At 43.0% G+C, this 18010-nt stretch overlaps 1 protein-coding gene and 1 long non-coding RNA gene across 7 annotated transcripts in view; one reads left to right on the top strand and one right to left on the bottom strand.

Moving 5' to 3' along the window:
* Nucleotides 1–14324, top strand: part of LOC120899712 (A-kinase anchor protein 9) — a 38828-nt gene extending 24504 nt beyond the window's left edge. For 4 of the 5 annotated variants that reach the window (XM_040305848.1, XM_040305846.1, XM_040305847.1 and 1 more), the window contains 3 exons: nt 7306–7983; nt 8229–8264; nt 9537–14324. In XM_040305848.1, coding sequence (XP_040161782.1) covers nt 7306–7983; nt 8229–8264; nt 9537–12959 — 4137 coding nt within the window. In that variant the 3' untranslated portion in view covers nt 12960–14324. The remainder of the gene's footprint in view (nt 1–7305; nt 7984–8228; nt 8265–9536) is intronic. The other variant, XM_040305845.1, reaches the window with a different exon arrangement.
* Nucleotides 14325–15676: 1352 nt separating this feature from the next.
* Nucleotides 15677–16748, bottom strand: LOC120902596. Of its 2 annotated transcripts, none has more exons than XR_005739438.1 (2): nt 16573–16748; nt 15677–16012 (listed from the first exon to the last, which is right to left on the bottom strand). It is a non-coding gene; the product is annotated as an uncharacterized LOC120902596 (long non-coding RNA). The 2 variants fall into 2 exon arrangements; XR_005739437.1 differs by having other exon boundaries at nt 16621–16748.
* Between the last annotated feature and the right edge of the window lie 1262 nt (nt 16749–18010).

Genomic DNA, 18010 nt, shown 5'->3' with positions numbered 1-18010 from the left:
TTGCGTTTTGGAATCGCTCTCTCTCTGTGCCTCTCTTCATTGCTCGCTCGTGCTCTCATATATTTAACCTAAACCATATTACATTGCGCAGCCGCCCAAAGTTAAACGCCCAAATGGCTGGGACGCGCAAAGGGGAACACCGACGTTTGCCGGTCTTGTGCTCTAACCATGAGTGTCCGCTCAGTCAGTATTTTGTCGGTACAGCAGGAAGACTTTACAGCAAACCGCGTATCGTGTATCGCGTATTTTCGTGTTCGGGGTGTACATTTTTGTATGTAGTTTAATACTCCACGATCAATCAATCGGTGTAAACCGAGTAGTGCGTTCGATGCGAAAGCAATCCCCCTTTCCTCCCATATGGCATATGAACTCGCTCTGATCACTTTGGGAGTGCGCTAGTGATAAATTGTCTGCAGCAGGAACGGTAGCATCGAGTAGAAGCGCGCTGAACAGTTGTCTCGATCTTGTTTGGGGTGGTTCATATGCTCGGATGGTGGCCTTTCGCCTGTTGTGGTGTAGAACGTTTATTAATAGTGTGCAATGTATTTGGTCTGTGTGTCTGGTGAATGATGTACGTGTACGCAAATGATGAGCGATTATTTCCGACTGTCGCGTCATGCAGTAGCAGTAACAGCACCAGCGCGTGTCATAGTGTGGTCCCCTTTTTGCTCCGTTGGGATGTTTGTATGATTCGAGAATCCATTTTGTAAAGTGCTGATGTGTATAATGTGTGCATCCCCCATCCGACGCAAGATTCTCATCAAGTGCAGCTGTACTGGGATTTAAAAGACTGGACGTTTTATTAGTGTTACGAGTCGGGCTTGTTGAGCTACATTGAGCTATCCGGATTCTTTGTGCTACTATACCCGCTCCCCTGCAGGAACCTCGAGTGGGAAGATCAAGCATTTCCTGTGTGATTCTTGTCGGATCATCTCATTCGTGTATTATTTATTCTGTGGGTTTTTCCTTCCCTTCTCTAACCTTCCCAGAATGGTATCACAGTTTGAAAACGGCATGGGTTGCATGATCTCCGTGCCGGTAATGCGTGGGGGAGAGCGTCTGCAGCATCAGTCGCTATGCTGCTGCATGTGTGTATGTTTACAACACTCCCGGCACACACAGTGCGTTTGTTGATTGTGGGTGCGTGATCGCACCCAGACGCTCCAGGCCTTGCTGGAACTAACCTAAATTCTAATTTCTGGTTCATGCTCAGCTCGGAAGGGTGGTGGCACAGTACGATGCCTCGGAGTTGTTGCAGTGATGGAGTGGTAGGTCCGCTAGGTTTCTTTATTTTTTCGTAGGGGACGCATTTGCATTTCCAAGAACTTGTATCTCTTTTTTTGGACCGTTACTCCTGAATAAAAAAAAAACTTGTATCTCTTTTCTCCGGTGAGTTAGGTTTCGATGCTGAATAAAACTGTTTAAATGAGGTGTTGAGGAAAACGGATGATTTATTTTTGAGTGTGAAATGAAGCGGTTGTCAGTAAAGTTTCTATAAATTCTTGCGCATTCATTCATTTGTTCTTCGACGCATGATAATTAATGAATACGTGTTTACAAACCATATGTAAAGCGGTTAATTTGAGGACAAAACTACAAGATTTTAATAAAAAATTCAGTATTTTTTGCAATTTATATATTTGTTCTTTAAAAACATATTAACTTAAACTATTGAAGAAACATTGTTAAAATCGCGGTGACGTAAAATGATAGTCAAAAGATAATATTGATTCCAATATGAACGATGATTATCTTTTGTATAATAAGGATTGAACTACGATGTATCCAGCAAAATACGATCCATATTAAAATAAATGGGATTCAATCCTTGACTTAATCATGATTTACAGTACAACTCCTTGACAATGTTTAGGTAAACTAATTAGTCATAGGATAACTAAATACAGAAGAGGCAATGACAGATCAACGGTTGTTGTGTCAAATAAGAATATGAAAAATCCGATGACCGTTGCTCAAACACACTAGAATCTTTGCCATAACTATCTTTATTGCGTTTAGAAACGATCAGCTTCGATTTCGATTCCACTATAGGCCTGTTTCTAGTAGTACAGTCATCTACTCGTACGACTTAACAACATGCTCGTCATGGGTTCAAGCCCCGAATGGACCGTACCTCCATACGTAGGAGTGACTTCACCAAGCTGAAAGCCAAGCTCACTTCACTAGTGGGTATAGGTAGTTCCGTTTCGCCATATTAGATTTCGACAATTGTGTATAAACAATCATCTATTTCAAAATACAGTGTTTCCTCGAGTTACTAGACACTCGAGTTACGCGAATGTCTCCGGAACTAGTGATATGCTCGCTGGAACGCACCCATAACTCTGATCCGATTGCAACTTTTGTTAGTCCTATTTCCACTCCACCAAAACTGGACTTCTAGTTCCACCCAGAGTCGGAGTTGTCCGAAGTCGTCCGGAGTCGTCCGGAGTCGTTCAGGAGACGATTGGAGCCGCCCGGTGCAATGTGCTTATCATCAGGCATTTCATTTCGTTGTGTTTATTTTTGTCTTTTTCTTTGCGCGTGTACTTCGTATAAAGGCCTTTGTTTCGAAGGTCGTCTCCTTTTGGCCGACTCCTTCTTCTTTGGCTCAACAACCGATGTCGGTCAAGGCCTGCCTGTACCCACTTGCGGGCTTGGCTTTCAGTGACTAATTGATTCCCCCCCATAGCAGGATAGTCAGTCCTACGTATGGCGGCGCGGTCTATTTGGGGATTGAACCCATGACGGGCATGTTGTTAAGTCGTACGAGTTGACGACTGTACTACCAGACCGGCGCTACTCCAAACAGCTAAAAAAACGACTCCGACTCCGCGCCACTCCGGATGACTCCGACTTCGGCCTACTCTGGACGACTCCGAACGGCTCCAGACGATTCAGTACGTCTCTGGATAATGCTGGGCGGACCTACCTTCCACAGTCGGTTCTGCAATTATCAGAGTAGGATCGAAGTCCACTCCGGATGTTTTACAACTAAACCCATGACTATCCTGAACGCATTATTCGAGTAATTCGAGAAAAGACTGTATTTATTGACTTTAGTTTGGTCTATATTTTGCTACCTGAAAAGAATCATAATGCTTTTACTACGATTTAATGAATCGTTTCAAAACTGTATTTTACATTAAAGCTGAGCTGTCATTTCCACGCTACAGATAATTTGTTTACAGTTACTTTGGACTGAAAATTTGGGGCTTATTTGGCGAGTGATTTTGTGTAGATTGTTCACATAAACTCAGTCGCGACGGTCTCTAAGGCGGTCCTTGATATACCGGTCAAAACCGTAAAACATCCTTAATGCAAATTCAGTTTTGATATGATTGATTTCTACAGATTGTGAGATTATGGCACATTTTGTAATGCAAAATATTATTTAAATTCATTTATTTTCATGAACATTAGCGCACTACCATCAAAGCATCGAAGAAAAGTTTCAGATAATCAGTAGTAGGTGAAATTAGTAAGATCTTGTCAAGCAGACAATTTAATGTCTTGATCATCTACTGCTAACTCTCGATTACAAGGTTGATTGAGCATAACAATGATGTCAACATGAAAACTTCACCGACCACTTATTCAACACCCGTAAAAGTGTATTTGTCTATCATTCGGTACTGGCAGGTTTTTGTTTGTTTCTTTCATTACCTCCATTGCCCATCACAGAATGGCCTGAAGTTGACAGCAACTGTTCCCTGGACTCGTCCTCACGCACCACCAGAATTATAATGCAAAGAAAGCCAATTTTTCCAACCCCTACAGTAGGTGACATGCCTCTGTTTTTTCTTGCAAAGGAACAGTGCCGGTCGGTAGGATACCTGTGGCACATTTAAGCCGTCTTAGCGACATGGGTTCGGTTCTGTTCGAAATGTGAATTGCAAATCACGTGTCCAATCACATTCCTACATTGCTTATTCCTGTTTTCGATACCGTTCCGGGGGTTGTGGCATGGGGATGGGTGAGCACAGTGGGAGATGACATGGACGTAATGGCATTGGCATACGTATATTGAATGAACGGAAAATGTCAAGATGTGAATGCGTTTGTGATGTTCCGTTTTGCAAAAGGCGAAGATAGCGCAAAGCTTTAGCGAAACTAAACGTTTGCAAATGGGTCCAGTGCGGAAGGTTGAACAATGGAATTTAAAATAGGTTCAATAGAGCTGTATAATGCGATAGAGGGACACGGACAAGCGAAAAAAAACACCAGCACCAGCACTGAGAAACGGTAGCGAAACGGTGAAGCATAATAATCTGTCCAAGTAGAAAAGATTGGTGGCCCGACGGTGTCAGTAAGGGCGGCAGCAGGATGCGGCGCCTTCTCCTCATCATTAATGTTTCATTTGTGCCACAGACCAGGACGACGGCGAGCCTGAATGAATGCTGAATGAATGGTGTTACCATGGTGGTGCAGTTGGTGTGAGAAAACTGGACAACAGCAGTAAAGAAAACGTCGTGGTGAACGATATCGCGTTGCCCCAAACGGACCGAAGAAGTGATCCCCAGACCCTTTTTACCGCTCCGCGCTGTTAAGGTGCTCCATAAAAATATATAAGCAGTTCAGAGGAGTGCTGCTGTTGTTGTCGTGTTAAAAATAGCCAACAACCTCTCCCGGTATTGCCTGGAGTATCTGATTTCGCTTGTGGTGGTGGGGTGTTTTGTGTTCGGTGTGGTGCGGCCAAATGTTTCCAACCGGCAGCGTCAGTCCTGGTAACAGCAGCGGCAATAGCAGCAGCGGTGACAGCGGTATTTTGACGACGGCGCTGAACGGTGCAGCTGGCGGTTTTAGGAAACTGATCGGCTCCGTGGAGCCTTTCGGAGTAAGTATCACCCGTGGCAATAGTGCCGCCGCTCAGGTTCGTTTTGCGTTGGAAGGATAAACTGATAAAATCACTGATAAAGCTAACCAGCACGCCAAGAAGCACTGTGTGGCGGTTCATGGTGATGGAGGCGCGCGCGTTAAGTTAATGATAACATCGGGAAAAGCACGGTCCTCCAATCACCTCCCGCTCGGTCAATCCAATTAGCATTCCACAAAAGGCTCTCTACCCGTCCCCTCTCCCCTCCTCATTGACGACGAGATGGGAGATGATGTTCTTATTACACTTCCGAAACGTAGCAGCATCACCTTTTTACTGATTAAAATCATGGCCCCTCTTATCTCTCTTCTCCTCCCACGGTCTGAGCTGTTTTTGTCAGGTGGTTTATCCTTCTTACGCAAGATTGCGGAATGAAATGATAATGCATTTGGACAGCTGTGTGTGTGCGCGGTGGGTAAGGTTTGTCTGGTGGATGAAGAAGCAGTCCTTTTTCTAGTGGCCTTGTAGTAATTAAGATTAAGGGTGTTTGACTTTTGATAGCGTGATCACGGTTGAAAGGTTATGGAAAGCTGAGCTTTTTGCCATCCACATATAAATCACAGTACATCGATGATTAAAGTTCTGTTTTAAAGTTTAAAGTCTAAAGTTTTTGAATATTGTTTTTCTTCTTGCCTCTTTTCTTGATCACCCAACGGGGGGTAATCTCCTTCACAACCTTCTTTGTTGCTGTTCAAGAAAATGACAAGGTTATTATTATTATTATTATTATTTTTATTATTAATATAATAATAATAACTATTATTCTTATTATTTTTATTATTATTATTATTATTATTATTATTATTATTATTATTATTATTATTATTATTATTATTATCGTTATTGTTATTATTATTATTATTATTATTATTATTATTATTATTATTATTATTATTGTTACTATAATTATAATTTTCTTTTTTATTCTTAATATTATTGTTTTTATATAAAACAAGGCTGGTAGTTGTTACAAAATCATAATTTTCCTAAATCTGTGTACAAAGTTTCTTTCAAACTGGAATCATGATCCTACCGGACGTGTACTGACTTATTTTTACAACTAATATAATTGGATTCTATAGATAGAATCATTTCATTCATCAGTTTGCGAATGGTGAGATGAAAGTCAGGATGCTAATTGACTACTGAGCCGCCTGGATCATTGATGTTTATGAAGGATCAAAAGCATGGAAGAGACTCTCATATTGGAAATATACTTTCTAGAGCACCATAATTGTTATGGTGTATGGGGCACCTTTTATATATTCAGTGAACCATGAAAAACATAGACCATAAAATATCAAACTTCATGCTGGACAGCAGTAAACAGCGCTTTTATGATTATTTTTTTAGTTTTTTTTAATGTAAAGGTAAAATTGCTTCTTTTTTTGTTATAATAATGCATCCCAATTCCTTATTTATTTCTCATTTGAAAACTTCGACAATCGTCGTATATTTTTTATTGAACACCGAATTCTGTTACTTGTAATGTAATGCAACAAACTACGCGCTTAAATTCCAAAACTCTAGCTATGTGATAAGCAGCTCTTGACTTTGGTTTTGTCTGATAATTTTAACTAATTACTTTATTGAACTTTGGTGTAAGTAATAATAATTTATGATTTTTTTGGTAAACGTCACGGTAAAGGTGAAGGTCGGTTTGAAAGTAATAAGTACTTCAAATCTAATTATAATGAACGTCGAAATCTAATCCAATATTTCTACCAACGCAATAAGCAAAATAAGGCTGCACCTTGTCATTAGTTCAGGACAAGTTTTAAATTAAATGGTTGCTTTCCGGACCCTCGCTCGTGTTCGCTTCAATGTAGCGCGTATTAATTTTGAAGCGGCTACAAACCAATATTTAATCTCGTACCATCGCTATCCATCTAGGCCGCACGTGTAGCTAGCCAAATTTCCAGTACACAGTGTGGCAATCGCAACGACCTGCGTCACATCTAGCTGCGAACGTAACGTCAGAAAGCTTGGAATCAGTTTACATTCGTTATTTGCAGATCAGAATGTGTAGTGGCCGATGGTAACAAGCTTGTATCCACCCCCGGGAGCAAACGTTCGATGCAACAATGTAGAATTTAAATCCAGGCCGGAACACATTCGGGATTGTACGTTGGAGTCGAGAAGCCTGTGTCGAGGAACACGGACGGGTGGTGCATTTTTCCATGTCATAATCAAACGATTCATATCACTTGCATGTTCAGATTTCATGTGAACGGATTTCTGTTTACCACTGAATAAAATGATTTTATTTCCGCTGTTGCCCTCGGGGAATTCTGGAAAAATGGGTATTGAAAGGGAAGCCTGTCCTATCATATGTTATTGACTAGTATGATAGTTTCATACCAATATTTTCAATGTTTATTTTAGTTATTGATTATTATTTTTTTCATTTTGGATTATTTTTTAAACAGGAGCTTCAACACGAACGCGATGTATTGCAAGAAAAAATGTCCGAACAATCGCTGAAAATTTCCTCCCTCCAGACAAAGCTGGACGAACAGCGGTTGCGTGCCGAAGAGCTGCACCGCCAAGGAACCTCACAGCTTACCGTCAAGGTGCACGATCTACAAAACGAGCTGCACAATCTGAAGGAAACGCTTCAAACGCGCGACAAACAGATTGTCAACTTGAAACAGTTCCTCGAGAACAGTCAGCAAGCGATTGCACGGCAGGAGAAGGAACTGGCCATGAATCAGGACGGCGCCGAGCGGAGCCAGCACGAGCAACGGCTCGAGGCGGAACTGAAAGCGAAGGAGGAGGAGATCCGTGTGCTGAAGGAACGCATCAAGAACGAGATGATCAACAAAGCCGCCCTGCCCGATCTGATGGAGACGATGCTGGCGGACAAGAATGAAGAGATCGATCAGCTGAAAGAGCGGCTGGCACAGATGACGGGTAAAGGGGCGGCAGCAAACCCGCGCCACGATGAGCTGGTAGCTGCTGCTGCCCTGGCCAAAGACGACGACGGTGGACGTACGCTGAGCGATGTCGTGTCGATAACCGATTGCGACGAGTCGGACATGGTGATGCGAAGGATGCCGGAACAGCACACACTGGAAGGTATACTTCCGGCACACAGCATTCCAATGGTGAGTACGGGAGTGCGATGCATACATGACCACGCAAGCTCTGGGCGTGAGTGCCAGAAAGTCTTTGTTACCGAATGTTAGATTGTTTATATTAACATAGTTGTTTTGATTTCCGAGCGATACTCTCCGTCAAAAAAAAAAACATTCACCAAACGCAGCGGGATGTTTTTGCCGGTTGTATTAATGTGAGCATCATCTCTGTGTTTGTATTTCCTTTTCCCTGTTACGGACCTCATCCGATGCAGATGTTCCTGACCGACTTCTGTATTCTGGCGATAAAGGTTACGATTGCTTCAGAGCGAGTTGATATTTATTGCGATTGTGCTACGCTTTCCTCTCTTACTATTCCTTTTCGGACACACGGCCACCATTGACGCAGCTAGCCGTTGTTGTACCATTCTATTTCTGGGTGGCGCGTTAGCATTTGCCATAGACACCGTACATAATGTTGTTTACAGCTCGTGCGAAATTCGATAGTTTCTCCATTAGACCGTAGTTAAGTAGTTGTGTTGTGCTTTTTGCTAATCGCAGTTCCCCCATTCATTTGGAACAACAGCATTCGTACGGTGCACTTCCTTTAGCTACGTAATCCTTAGGACGGATAAAAGCAGCACATAATGAAATGAGTTGTTAGTGAGGAAGCCTGCCAGCATTAAAAAAATATGTTTTGTTATGTTCTTTATTGTAGGTTATCCTTTCTTTCTATTTTGTTGTTGTTGTGATAATGGTTAAACTATTTGCAGCACTTTTTTTTACTTTTTCTAAAATAAATTATCTTATTGCTGACAAACAGCATTTTATAACAGATTCTTATAACGTATTATTAAAATTTTCAAACAATAAATTTGAAAATTATTTTAGTGCTGAAGTATAAGATTAAAATTATCAGAAGATTTTTTATAGTTTGGGTGTTTCATTGAGAAGACTATAATCAATAACTGAAGCTCAGATTTAGAAAAGTAAATTCTAAAAAATATATATTTTAGAAAACTCTTTTCCTTTCAAGCAAAAGCAATGAAGCATTTAATGAAGAATTTAATTCCAGTATAAATATATATCAGAATTGTAATGCAATTTTCTTTTCAAAGAAGATGTATCCCTTTTAAGAAGCGATATAATTATAATTTGTGTTTTTTTAGTGACTGTCTAAAATGTGTTAAATATGTATTTTATTAAAAAGATCTTTTTTAAAGAAGTTTTTCATATTTATTTTTTGTTATCTTCTTATTGCAAAAAAAAATCATTAATAGATAGTCATTTCTCACAGTAAAGCTCTGAACAAACAGTGCTTATTAATCATTAATATGAACTAGATCTCTAAAAGTATTCGTATGTTACTTCTTATTTGTTGAAATCTCCATCGTTCATTTTAAGATAAATAGACTTGTTGATGCACACTTTGTAATTTCAAAACCCGCTATCGCTATGATCATTTGAAAGTTCAATGATAACTAGTCAATAATATGCTACCAATATGTAACATGCAACTAATTCCCTTTTTGTGCATATCATTGTGCATTCTCCCGTTTACCTATTTTCCCCTCTCAAAAAAGGACTCCGGTACATCCCTGCTTCCGAACCATTCCAAACAGTCGTCCGTGCCACTGGGAGGACACATACTGGGCGGCAGCCATGATTCGACGATGCTGAACTCCATCCCACTGCGTTCGAACTTTTTCCACGACGTCTGCTCGGTCGTCCCGCGCATACCGGACCAAACACGCAGCAGTGCACCGACGCCCGAGTGTGTACCGCGGCAAATAGATTTTTCGTTGGCCGATGTCGAAGGTTCACCCCATCTTAAAGCCCAGCGTCTGTCGGCACCTCCGCAAATGTTAATGTTTTTCGGTGCCAGCGCAACAGCCAGCGGTCCGAGAGCGTTAGTTCGCGAGCCAGCCTTCATCGAGGAGATTGTTGAAGGGGAAGAATTGAACGACGCTATGGTGGAAGCGCATCCAGCTCAACGGAAAGCACCAAATGAAGTAAATCCAAACCCGGAGGGAGAGGTGGAGTCCCTAAAACTAAGCTTGGACCGCGTTGTGACGGAAAAGAACGAACAGATTGAGGGGTTGAAAGGTGAGCTGCAGGAGAAAATGGAGCGGATCGAGGATCTGCAGGTTGAGCTCGCTGCCCGCAACAAGTTGTACGAAGATCTGATGCAGGAGCGCAAAGAGCTGCGGGATGAGGTGGAAAAGGTAAAGCAAGAGCTGGGTCGGCTCGATCAGCAGGCCCACGATATGCAGCAGAAGGAAGCAGAGCTGAGGGTGGCGTTGGAACAGGTCCGGCAGAAAGAGATCGAACTGGGCGAGGTGAACTCCAGGTACGAGAAGGTACGCACCGAAGCGGAGGACGCCACGAAAGAAGCAAGCGCGCTGCGAGGCGAACAGCAGCGACAAAAGCTGGAGGTCGATACCCTTCGCCAGCAAGTGGAATCGCTCAACAAAACCATCGGCCACAAGGATGAGCTGATGTCGAAGCTGGAAAAGGATCTGCTAAACTATAGCAAAAACGAGGAGAAGTATCTCGAGCAGCTGCGATCGCTCGATGCGAAAGAGACGGAGCTGAAAATAATGCAGGGCAACTACAAGGACCGGCTGCACGAGATCGAGATACTGAACGAGGACAATCGATTCCTGACGGAGGATATCAACCGGCTGAAGAACGAGATCGCTCGCAGCAACAACTCGCTCAGCTCGAACTCCTCGTACGTGCAGACGCTGAAGCAAAACTGCACCAAACTCGAGGAAGAGCTGCAGGAAACGAAGGTTTTGCTGACGGAGAAGATGTTGGCCCTCGAGCGTGTAAGAATCGATCTAACCGGATGTCAGCAGGAGATGGAAGATTTACGCTCCACGCTGAAGGAAAAAGAGATGATCATACAGCAGATCGGTGCCGATGGAAACAGTCTGCACGAGGCGCTCTCAAACATTCAGGAAAAGATGCAGGAGAAAAACGTAACGCTCAACGGTAAACTGCGCGAGGAGCAGGAGCGTAATGCGCAGCTGCAGTCGGAGGTGGAGCGGCTGAAGCAACAGCTGCAGCGCAGCGACAATTCCTCTAGCCCGAAACCATTCTCGGTGGAAGAAATAGCCGAACAGCTCGAACGGGAGCTTAACTACTCGGCCCAGCTGGACTCGAGCATTTTGAAGGCGATCGAGAGCGACGATATGAACACGGATGATGATCGGCAGGGCAGCTCCGGAGCGGCGGGAAGAAAGCCGGGCCCATCGCGGAAACCCTCCGATCTGGACGAGCTAAGACAAAAGCTGCAGCTAGAGATGGACAAAGGCAAAAAGATGCACGAACTGCTGGAAGGAGAGAAGCAAAACTCGGCCGCCATCCAGCAGCAGGATGCGGAAATCATTGAAGCGATGCGCATTCGGCTAGAAGCCGCGCTCGGTAACGAGACCACCCTGCAGCGGCTGTTGGAAGAGGAGCGTACGAAAAACGAGCGCCTGTCGCGGATGGTCGGCGGACTGCAGCGGACGAAATCGTTCGACAACTATCTGCTCATGAAGGGTGGCAAGGGTTCACCGCAGGATGGTTCGCCGCAGCGACGCCTGAACCGTAGCAACGAGTTCGAAACGGAGATGATGGCCCGGTACGAAAGTGAGCTTAAGTTCCTGACGGCACAGAATGCGCGCGAGCGCGAACGAACCGCCGATCTGCAGCGGGTGCTGGAGCGAGAACGCGAACGCTTCGAGCGAGAAATCACCGAGCGCACCGAGCACGGCGAACAGGTGAAGAAGGAGCTGAATCGAGTGTTGAAGGAGAAGGAAACGCTCGAGCTGGAGCTGGACCACGAGCAGGAACGGCTCGAGCTGGCGCACAAGGAGATCGAAAGCTTGGAAAAGCGCATCGGTGCGCTGCAGGAAGCGGAAGCGCTTCGGTCGGCCCGTCGCGAACGTACCTCCGGGCAGAATTCGCTCGAATATCAGGAGCTGAAGCTAAGGCTGGAGAGCGTGGAGTTTGAGCGTAACCAGCTGCGCGATACGGTACAGAGCCTCCGGTCGGAGGTGGATCGAAGGCGCGTGCGGGAAGCGCACCTAACGGAAGCGCTTTCGCGCGAAAACTCGCTTAACGCACAAAACCAGCAGCAGCAACAGATCGTGCCGGAGGAATTCCTGAACAAGCTGAAGGATCTGAACCGCATGCTGGAGTCAAATGCCCGTGAAAACCAGCAGCAGGCGGAATCGCTCCGCTTCATGATGGAGGAACGGCGGGCACTGCAGCAGCGCATCCAGGAGCTGGAACGTTACAACGTGCACGGCAGTGGCGTGGGCCACTATCACCAACGCGAAGACCTGGAGGAGCGGGCGAACCACCTGTTCGGGAAGTACCTACGCTCGGAGAGCCACCGGAAGGCACTAGTTCACCAGAAGCGCTACCTACAGATCGTGCTGGCCACGTACGAGGAAAACGAAGCGAAAGCGCTTGCCCTCCTCAACGCTCAGCTACCGCCTGGTCAGATGGAAGTGCTCGCGCTGGCCAGCGGTCCCCGATCGCTGGACTCTTCCGGGCAGCCGCGCCGCAAGTCGTTCCGCTCGATCGTGACCGTCATTGTGTCGATCGAGCGGATGAAGTATCTCGTGCGCAAATGGCACGGCGGGCGGCGGGTTTGCGCGAAGGCCATCTTCTCGCAACCGTTCAGCCCGCGGCGCTCGCAGTCGGCCAGCACGAACGTTTGGGCCCGGTCGCCCGGCTCACACTTTGTCGAGTACGGGACGGGAGGTGGCGGCGCTGGTGGGATCGTGCGGATGGAGCGGGCCGAACCGATACCGCCGCAAGTGTTCAGTGTCTCGGCCGGTGGCGGCGCCTTTGCGAGAACACTAGCCGTGCCGGCTGGATCGCCAACCTCCTCCTCGCTGCGCATGTCCGTCGACGTTCTCGAGACGCTCCGGGAGCATCAGCATCCGCACCAGCAGCAGCATCAGCAGCAAGCGCAATACAATCGGAATATCCATGGCAATCGATAGTGAAGGATTGAGAATGGTCACGCATGTTAGTAGATAGATTTACTGCCCTCAACCATACCACAACTGCACAAGCCAGACACATTTCCCACAAGCTTCAACAGAACGAACCTTACGTGTCGACGATCAGACGATCCGACGACGTTTGTTATTAAAAATTGGTACAAAAAGTATTAACCTCTCCCAAAATACTATCCGGATAGGTTTGTAGTGGTAAAGGACGATGATGATAAAGTGTGTACATTTTGACAGCAGCGGTCATCCATCCTTTTGGCCATAGTAGTAGAAATTTACTTGCATCGACAAAAAGCACGAATAAGATTTTATAGAGTGTATGGATATGTGTGTGCGAATGTTACGTGAGATTAGATTCATTACTTAAAGTGTGACCCCTGTTGGATAGAGTTTGTTGTTTAAACCATGTTAAGAAAATCGCACAGTTGTACTAGTAGTAGTGGTAGGTTTTACGAAATCGACAGGCAAGAAGTCCGTGCCGGCCTTAACACGTGGTACAAAATGGAACGTTGGTAGAAAGCATTGATCTCCGTCTGAATTATTTTGAACTTGTACGTCCTGCTGCTATGCCCAGCACTGCTCTATGCTATACGCCTTTTTGCTTCCGTATTAACAAGACTTTAACAGTATTTTGGCAAGCAAAATTGGTACACCCGGTCGTGTGCAAAGATTAAACCAAAAAGAAAACGAAAAAATTCAAGAACAAACAGTTTGTACACCGAAAAACAAAACCACTGTAATCGATAAAAACACACACAGTGCCTTACATGGGCAGTTTGCTCTCTGATCGCTCGGTCGTTTGCCATTTAACAGGAGGCGAGTGATTTTCATCTTTATCACTTCATTTTCATACTATTTTTTCATCTTCCATTGTTTCTATCGTACTCTAAGGTTTGTTCACAATTAATCAGCGACTGCCCTTTTGTACACTGTAGGAGGTAGCAATGCTTGAAAGCGTTTAGTTTATTGTTTCGTTTTACTTCAGTGTTCCAATTTTCTATTGTCGACTAAAAAGAATCCCAAAAAAACCAAAGGCCATTGCATAATTCACATCCCATACAAAGCCATACAGTCTCTAGCGCGAGGTGGAACAAGAACGCTGTAATGTTAGGGAACTATTTATTAGCTATTTTATAATGTTTTGAATTGACGTACAATTTTTCTTTACTACTGTGTAGGATTTTTCTTCTCCCACAGTATTTTGTGGTGAGCCTTAGAAAGAGAGAGAGTTAGCTTTAGGTACTACACACACACACTAAGGTATACGTGCACACCACCATCACCACTCGACAAGGAGACAGTTTGTAATATATTTCTGAGAATGTTAAATGAAAATCAGTTGTAGCAATTGTACACGTTTCATCGGCTCCTGCAGTTCAAGTTCATCCGAAAACTTTTGAATATCCGAAACGTTCGCAGAAAACAACAACAGACAGCCGAATGCAACGTTGTGCAGGAGCTGTTATCAACGTTCCGGAAATTTTGCCTGCGGTTAGGAAACATAAGGAGGTAAGTATATTCCAATAATCACTAAAATCAAGACAGAGGAGCAACCAATCGAAACTGACTGCTTGCCCGTTGCACTCACCTGCCTTGCAGTTTTGCAAAGCCAAAGAGTCAAGTGTGTGGTGTAAAGGTGAAAAGTCTTTCCCGGATGGACAGAAGCTTTACCAACCACCAACACACACACACAGGCGCTTTCGCAAATGGCAACCCAGTTTGGGGTTATGAAGCCATATGTGCAAATGAACAGCAGAAGGTGAAAGCGCGCGCTCCTTTATGTCTCCCCAGTGGGCAGGCTCTACCATGTGCCTCAATGCGAAAGGTAAGTGCAGTGGTTTTGTCTGAAACAGAACGCCAGCCTGCCCCCATTGCCCACACACCGACGGGTGTGAATGCACATACCTGGAACCGGCAGTGTGGGAAGTTTTGATTTTACTTATTTTTGATGTTGTTATTTAGGACGCTACTTCAATTCAGATATTGCAACCCTTTTCCGATAAAACCAGCACTTTGTTTATTAAATATTTTTTATGTAAAACGATGAAAAACAACACGATGAAACAGCTTGTCCAACGAATGTTTTATTGCCCACATTCCAAGCTGGTATTTGCGAGAACGCCCTGTAATATCAGATATATGAACCTTTTTCCTGGTGCTTGGGTGGATTGGAGGTGGTACGGTTACGTAGGGCATGTTGCTTTGTGATGTGTGACTCGTGTGGGAGCGAAATTCAACATGTTTCGTAGGCACCACACACACGGGATAGACATGGTTGTAGGTTGCTATCTAAACGAAGTTCGCTGCTGCATCCGGCGGGCTTTGTTTTGTGGCTGTGGTTGAGCTGTAAAACCGCGTGTTAGATTCTATCCTGTTTCTGATTTTGTGACCAGCATGCAAACGAACATGGACGTTGCTGTCCTGTGCAGGAAGTAATTTTGAAAATATCTAACCAAGGATGTTGCGTATGTGGTTGTGTATCTGTATGTGTGAAGCTATTTAAAGATACGTAATACGAAAACGTTCTACTGGCAACGACGGCCCACAAGCACCTTGTTTGGTGGCTATGGTTTTTAATTTTGTTAATGATGTCTCATTTTCCTAGATGATAAAGGCAAATGTGGTTTAAATGAGATCGCTATTTACTCTTCTCTCTTGAATACCACTCAGAATATCTGCTCATTGCTCGTTCTCACACAGCAACATTGATTTTAATTCATTTATTGTTTTTGTCTCTCAATTTCAAATGGATTAGTCGGGTTTCTTTTTCGTTTTACATGTTCCATCAAACTTATCTGAGGATCGTCGCTAATTCGGTTGGTTCAAGGTATAACTAATGCGACGACAGATGGACTTGTTTTGAAGGTTGATACAAGTAGGAAAATAATATAAATTTAGTAAGCAGAGAGAACGTTACAATCATTTTCATTTAGTGTTGATCTAACAATACCGTAGTCTTCTTCTTTTTTGCGCAACTTTTTAAATGAAATAATTTTGATTTAGCTCATATTATCGGCTATTCAATATAACTTTCTTCAAGACTGATAGGAAAAAATACATATTTAATAACTGATTAGTGATTATTTAAAAAATGGCAAATATTCCAAAACGCTCGAACAAAGCGTCGAGCGTCCATTTCATTAAAATTTAATTTATTTACTGCCTTAAGCCTGGTTTACAGATTGAATCAACGTAAACGTGATTTTTTGCTGCTTTTTTTCATTAAATATTAATCAGAATATGGCGTAAGTTACACTAAAAGAAAAGAAAATTGAATTCCCCAACTATTTTGATTATTTATTTATTCAGCATGAACGGTTCAAAGAGGCTGAAACTGTGCTGTGCTTAAACAAGGCCGTGAAGAAAGGAAATTCAGTTCCCAAACTGTTTATACTATAAAACATGTTAAATTAACGATTTAAATGCATTTCTTTGTGATTCTCCGCTGATCGTTATGTTTCGCCGTTAACAAAGCGGGGAATCACAAGGAAATTTAATTGATCAATATTTGGGGCATTGAATTGACTTTTGGTGTACGATAAATGATATTCTTCTTAACATTTAATGAAATATAGCAAAAACCACGTTCACTTTCACTCACAATCTAAATGACCTTTAAGAACAGATCTTTGCAAATATAGCTGTTTACACGTGCTGCCAAATCTTATGGATGAACTATCAAACCCATGATGCGAGAAAACTTTTATCAACAGACAAACAAATCGATTTTTTTCATGTTTATTTATTTTACAAACATTTTCGAATGCAAACCAAAACGGATATAAAGATGAGCCAATAGACAAGCTTTTAAAAATAAATAATACATTTTAAACTGGCCCTTTATTGAACAAATGTTTCACGCAATATTTCCATGTTTATTCTGACCGTTAAGGTTAAATTATGAAAGTATTCATAAATTACTCATTAACGACAATGCGACTCGCGAACTGAAAAGTTTGAAGATTCCTGGACTAAGGTATAAGTAAAGAACACTTAGTAAATTTGGCGAGAACTTGAATAAATAGAAAAACGCCGTTAAAGCTTCTGGAAAGCAATAATTGCTTAATTAAACTGGTTTTACCTCTGCTCTGGTTTTACTGGGAATGCCTGCAAACAGAACCAATTTTGTTGGTAATTTGTAAAACATTGTAAAGAATCACATGTTATGCGAACTATAATAAACAATTTGTTGATGATACGATATCTAAATCCAAAGAAACAGTTCGTTCTGTAACGTAATTTTTGTGGGGGGGGGGGGGGCGGTATCTTCCAACGTTACAGTTTATTAAACTAAGGAAACTGTGACTTTCAATTTTCAAATCATGCGTTACTTAATTGATGGATGACGCCCAAATGTTTTATTTCGCACCGTACAAGTTATCTTATAGTACAGATCCTATGCAACTGGGAGTATTTTTACTTTAAGATAAGTTGTTTGGTCTTTAAGGCTATTTTTTATTCTAACGGTTTTATTTTTTTGATATAATGAGATGGCCATTGCTTTTATAATTGATCTAAAGGCTAACTCAATCAAAATAGATAATTAATACTGAATTTGGACCATTGTAAATGAAACAATTTAATATTATTTATTTAATCTCTTATTAGAGCGGTTCACAATAAATATCATTTAGAGAAAACAGTTTAACATGGAAGTATATTTGTTTGTAGAGTGTTTCATGTTTCATTGACTTTCGAATGGGCCATACGATGCTTCCTAGCTTTTTTTAATGTATCCTTTTTTTTAAATTTGCTAATATAATTTATCTGCAAAGCTTCCACTTTTGCTGCAAAGGTTATGACTCTTCACTTCAATTCGCTAATCCCACTTCGAGTTGAGTACATTGCAGTGAAATCGCAAGGGAATAGGATAACAGCTGTTTCACTTTTTGCTTCGCAAATGCAAACACACACACACACACACACACTGAATGAGAAAAGCCCGGGCAAACGAGCTTCCTAAACGAGTGGCTTTACAAGCCCCCGACCACGTAACGCGAAACCGGGTGTGACGCCGCTGCAACAGGATCTTCAAATGA

Source organism: Anopheles arabiensis, chromosome 3 (assembly GCF_016920715.1).
Source record: "Anopheles arabiensis isolate DONGOLA chromosome 3, AaraD3, whole genome shotgun sequence".
Lineage (NCBI taxonomy): Eukaryota > Metazoa > Arthropoda > Insecta > Diptera > Culicidae > Anopheles > Anopheles arabiensis.
Note: the sequence above shows the minus strand (reverse complement) of the source record. Positions and strands in the feature narration are given on the sequence as shown.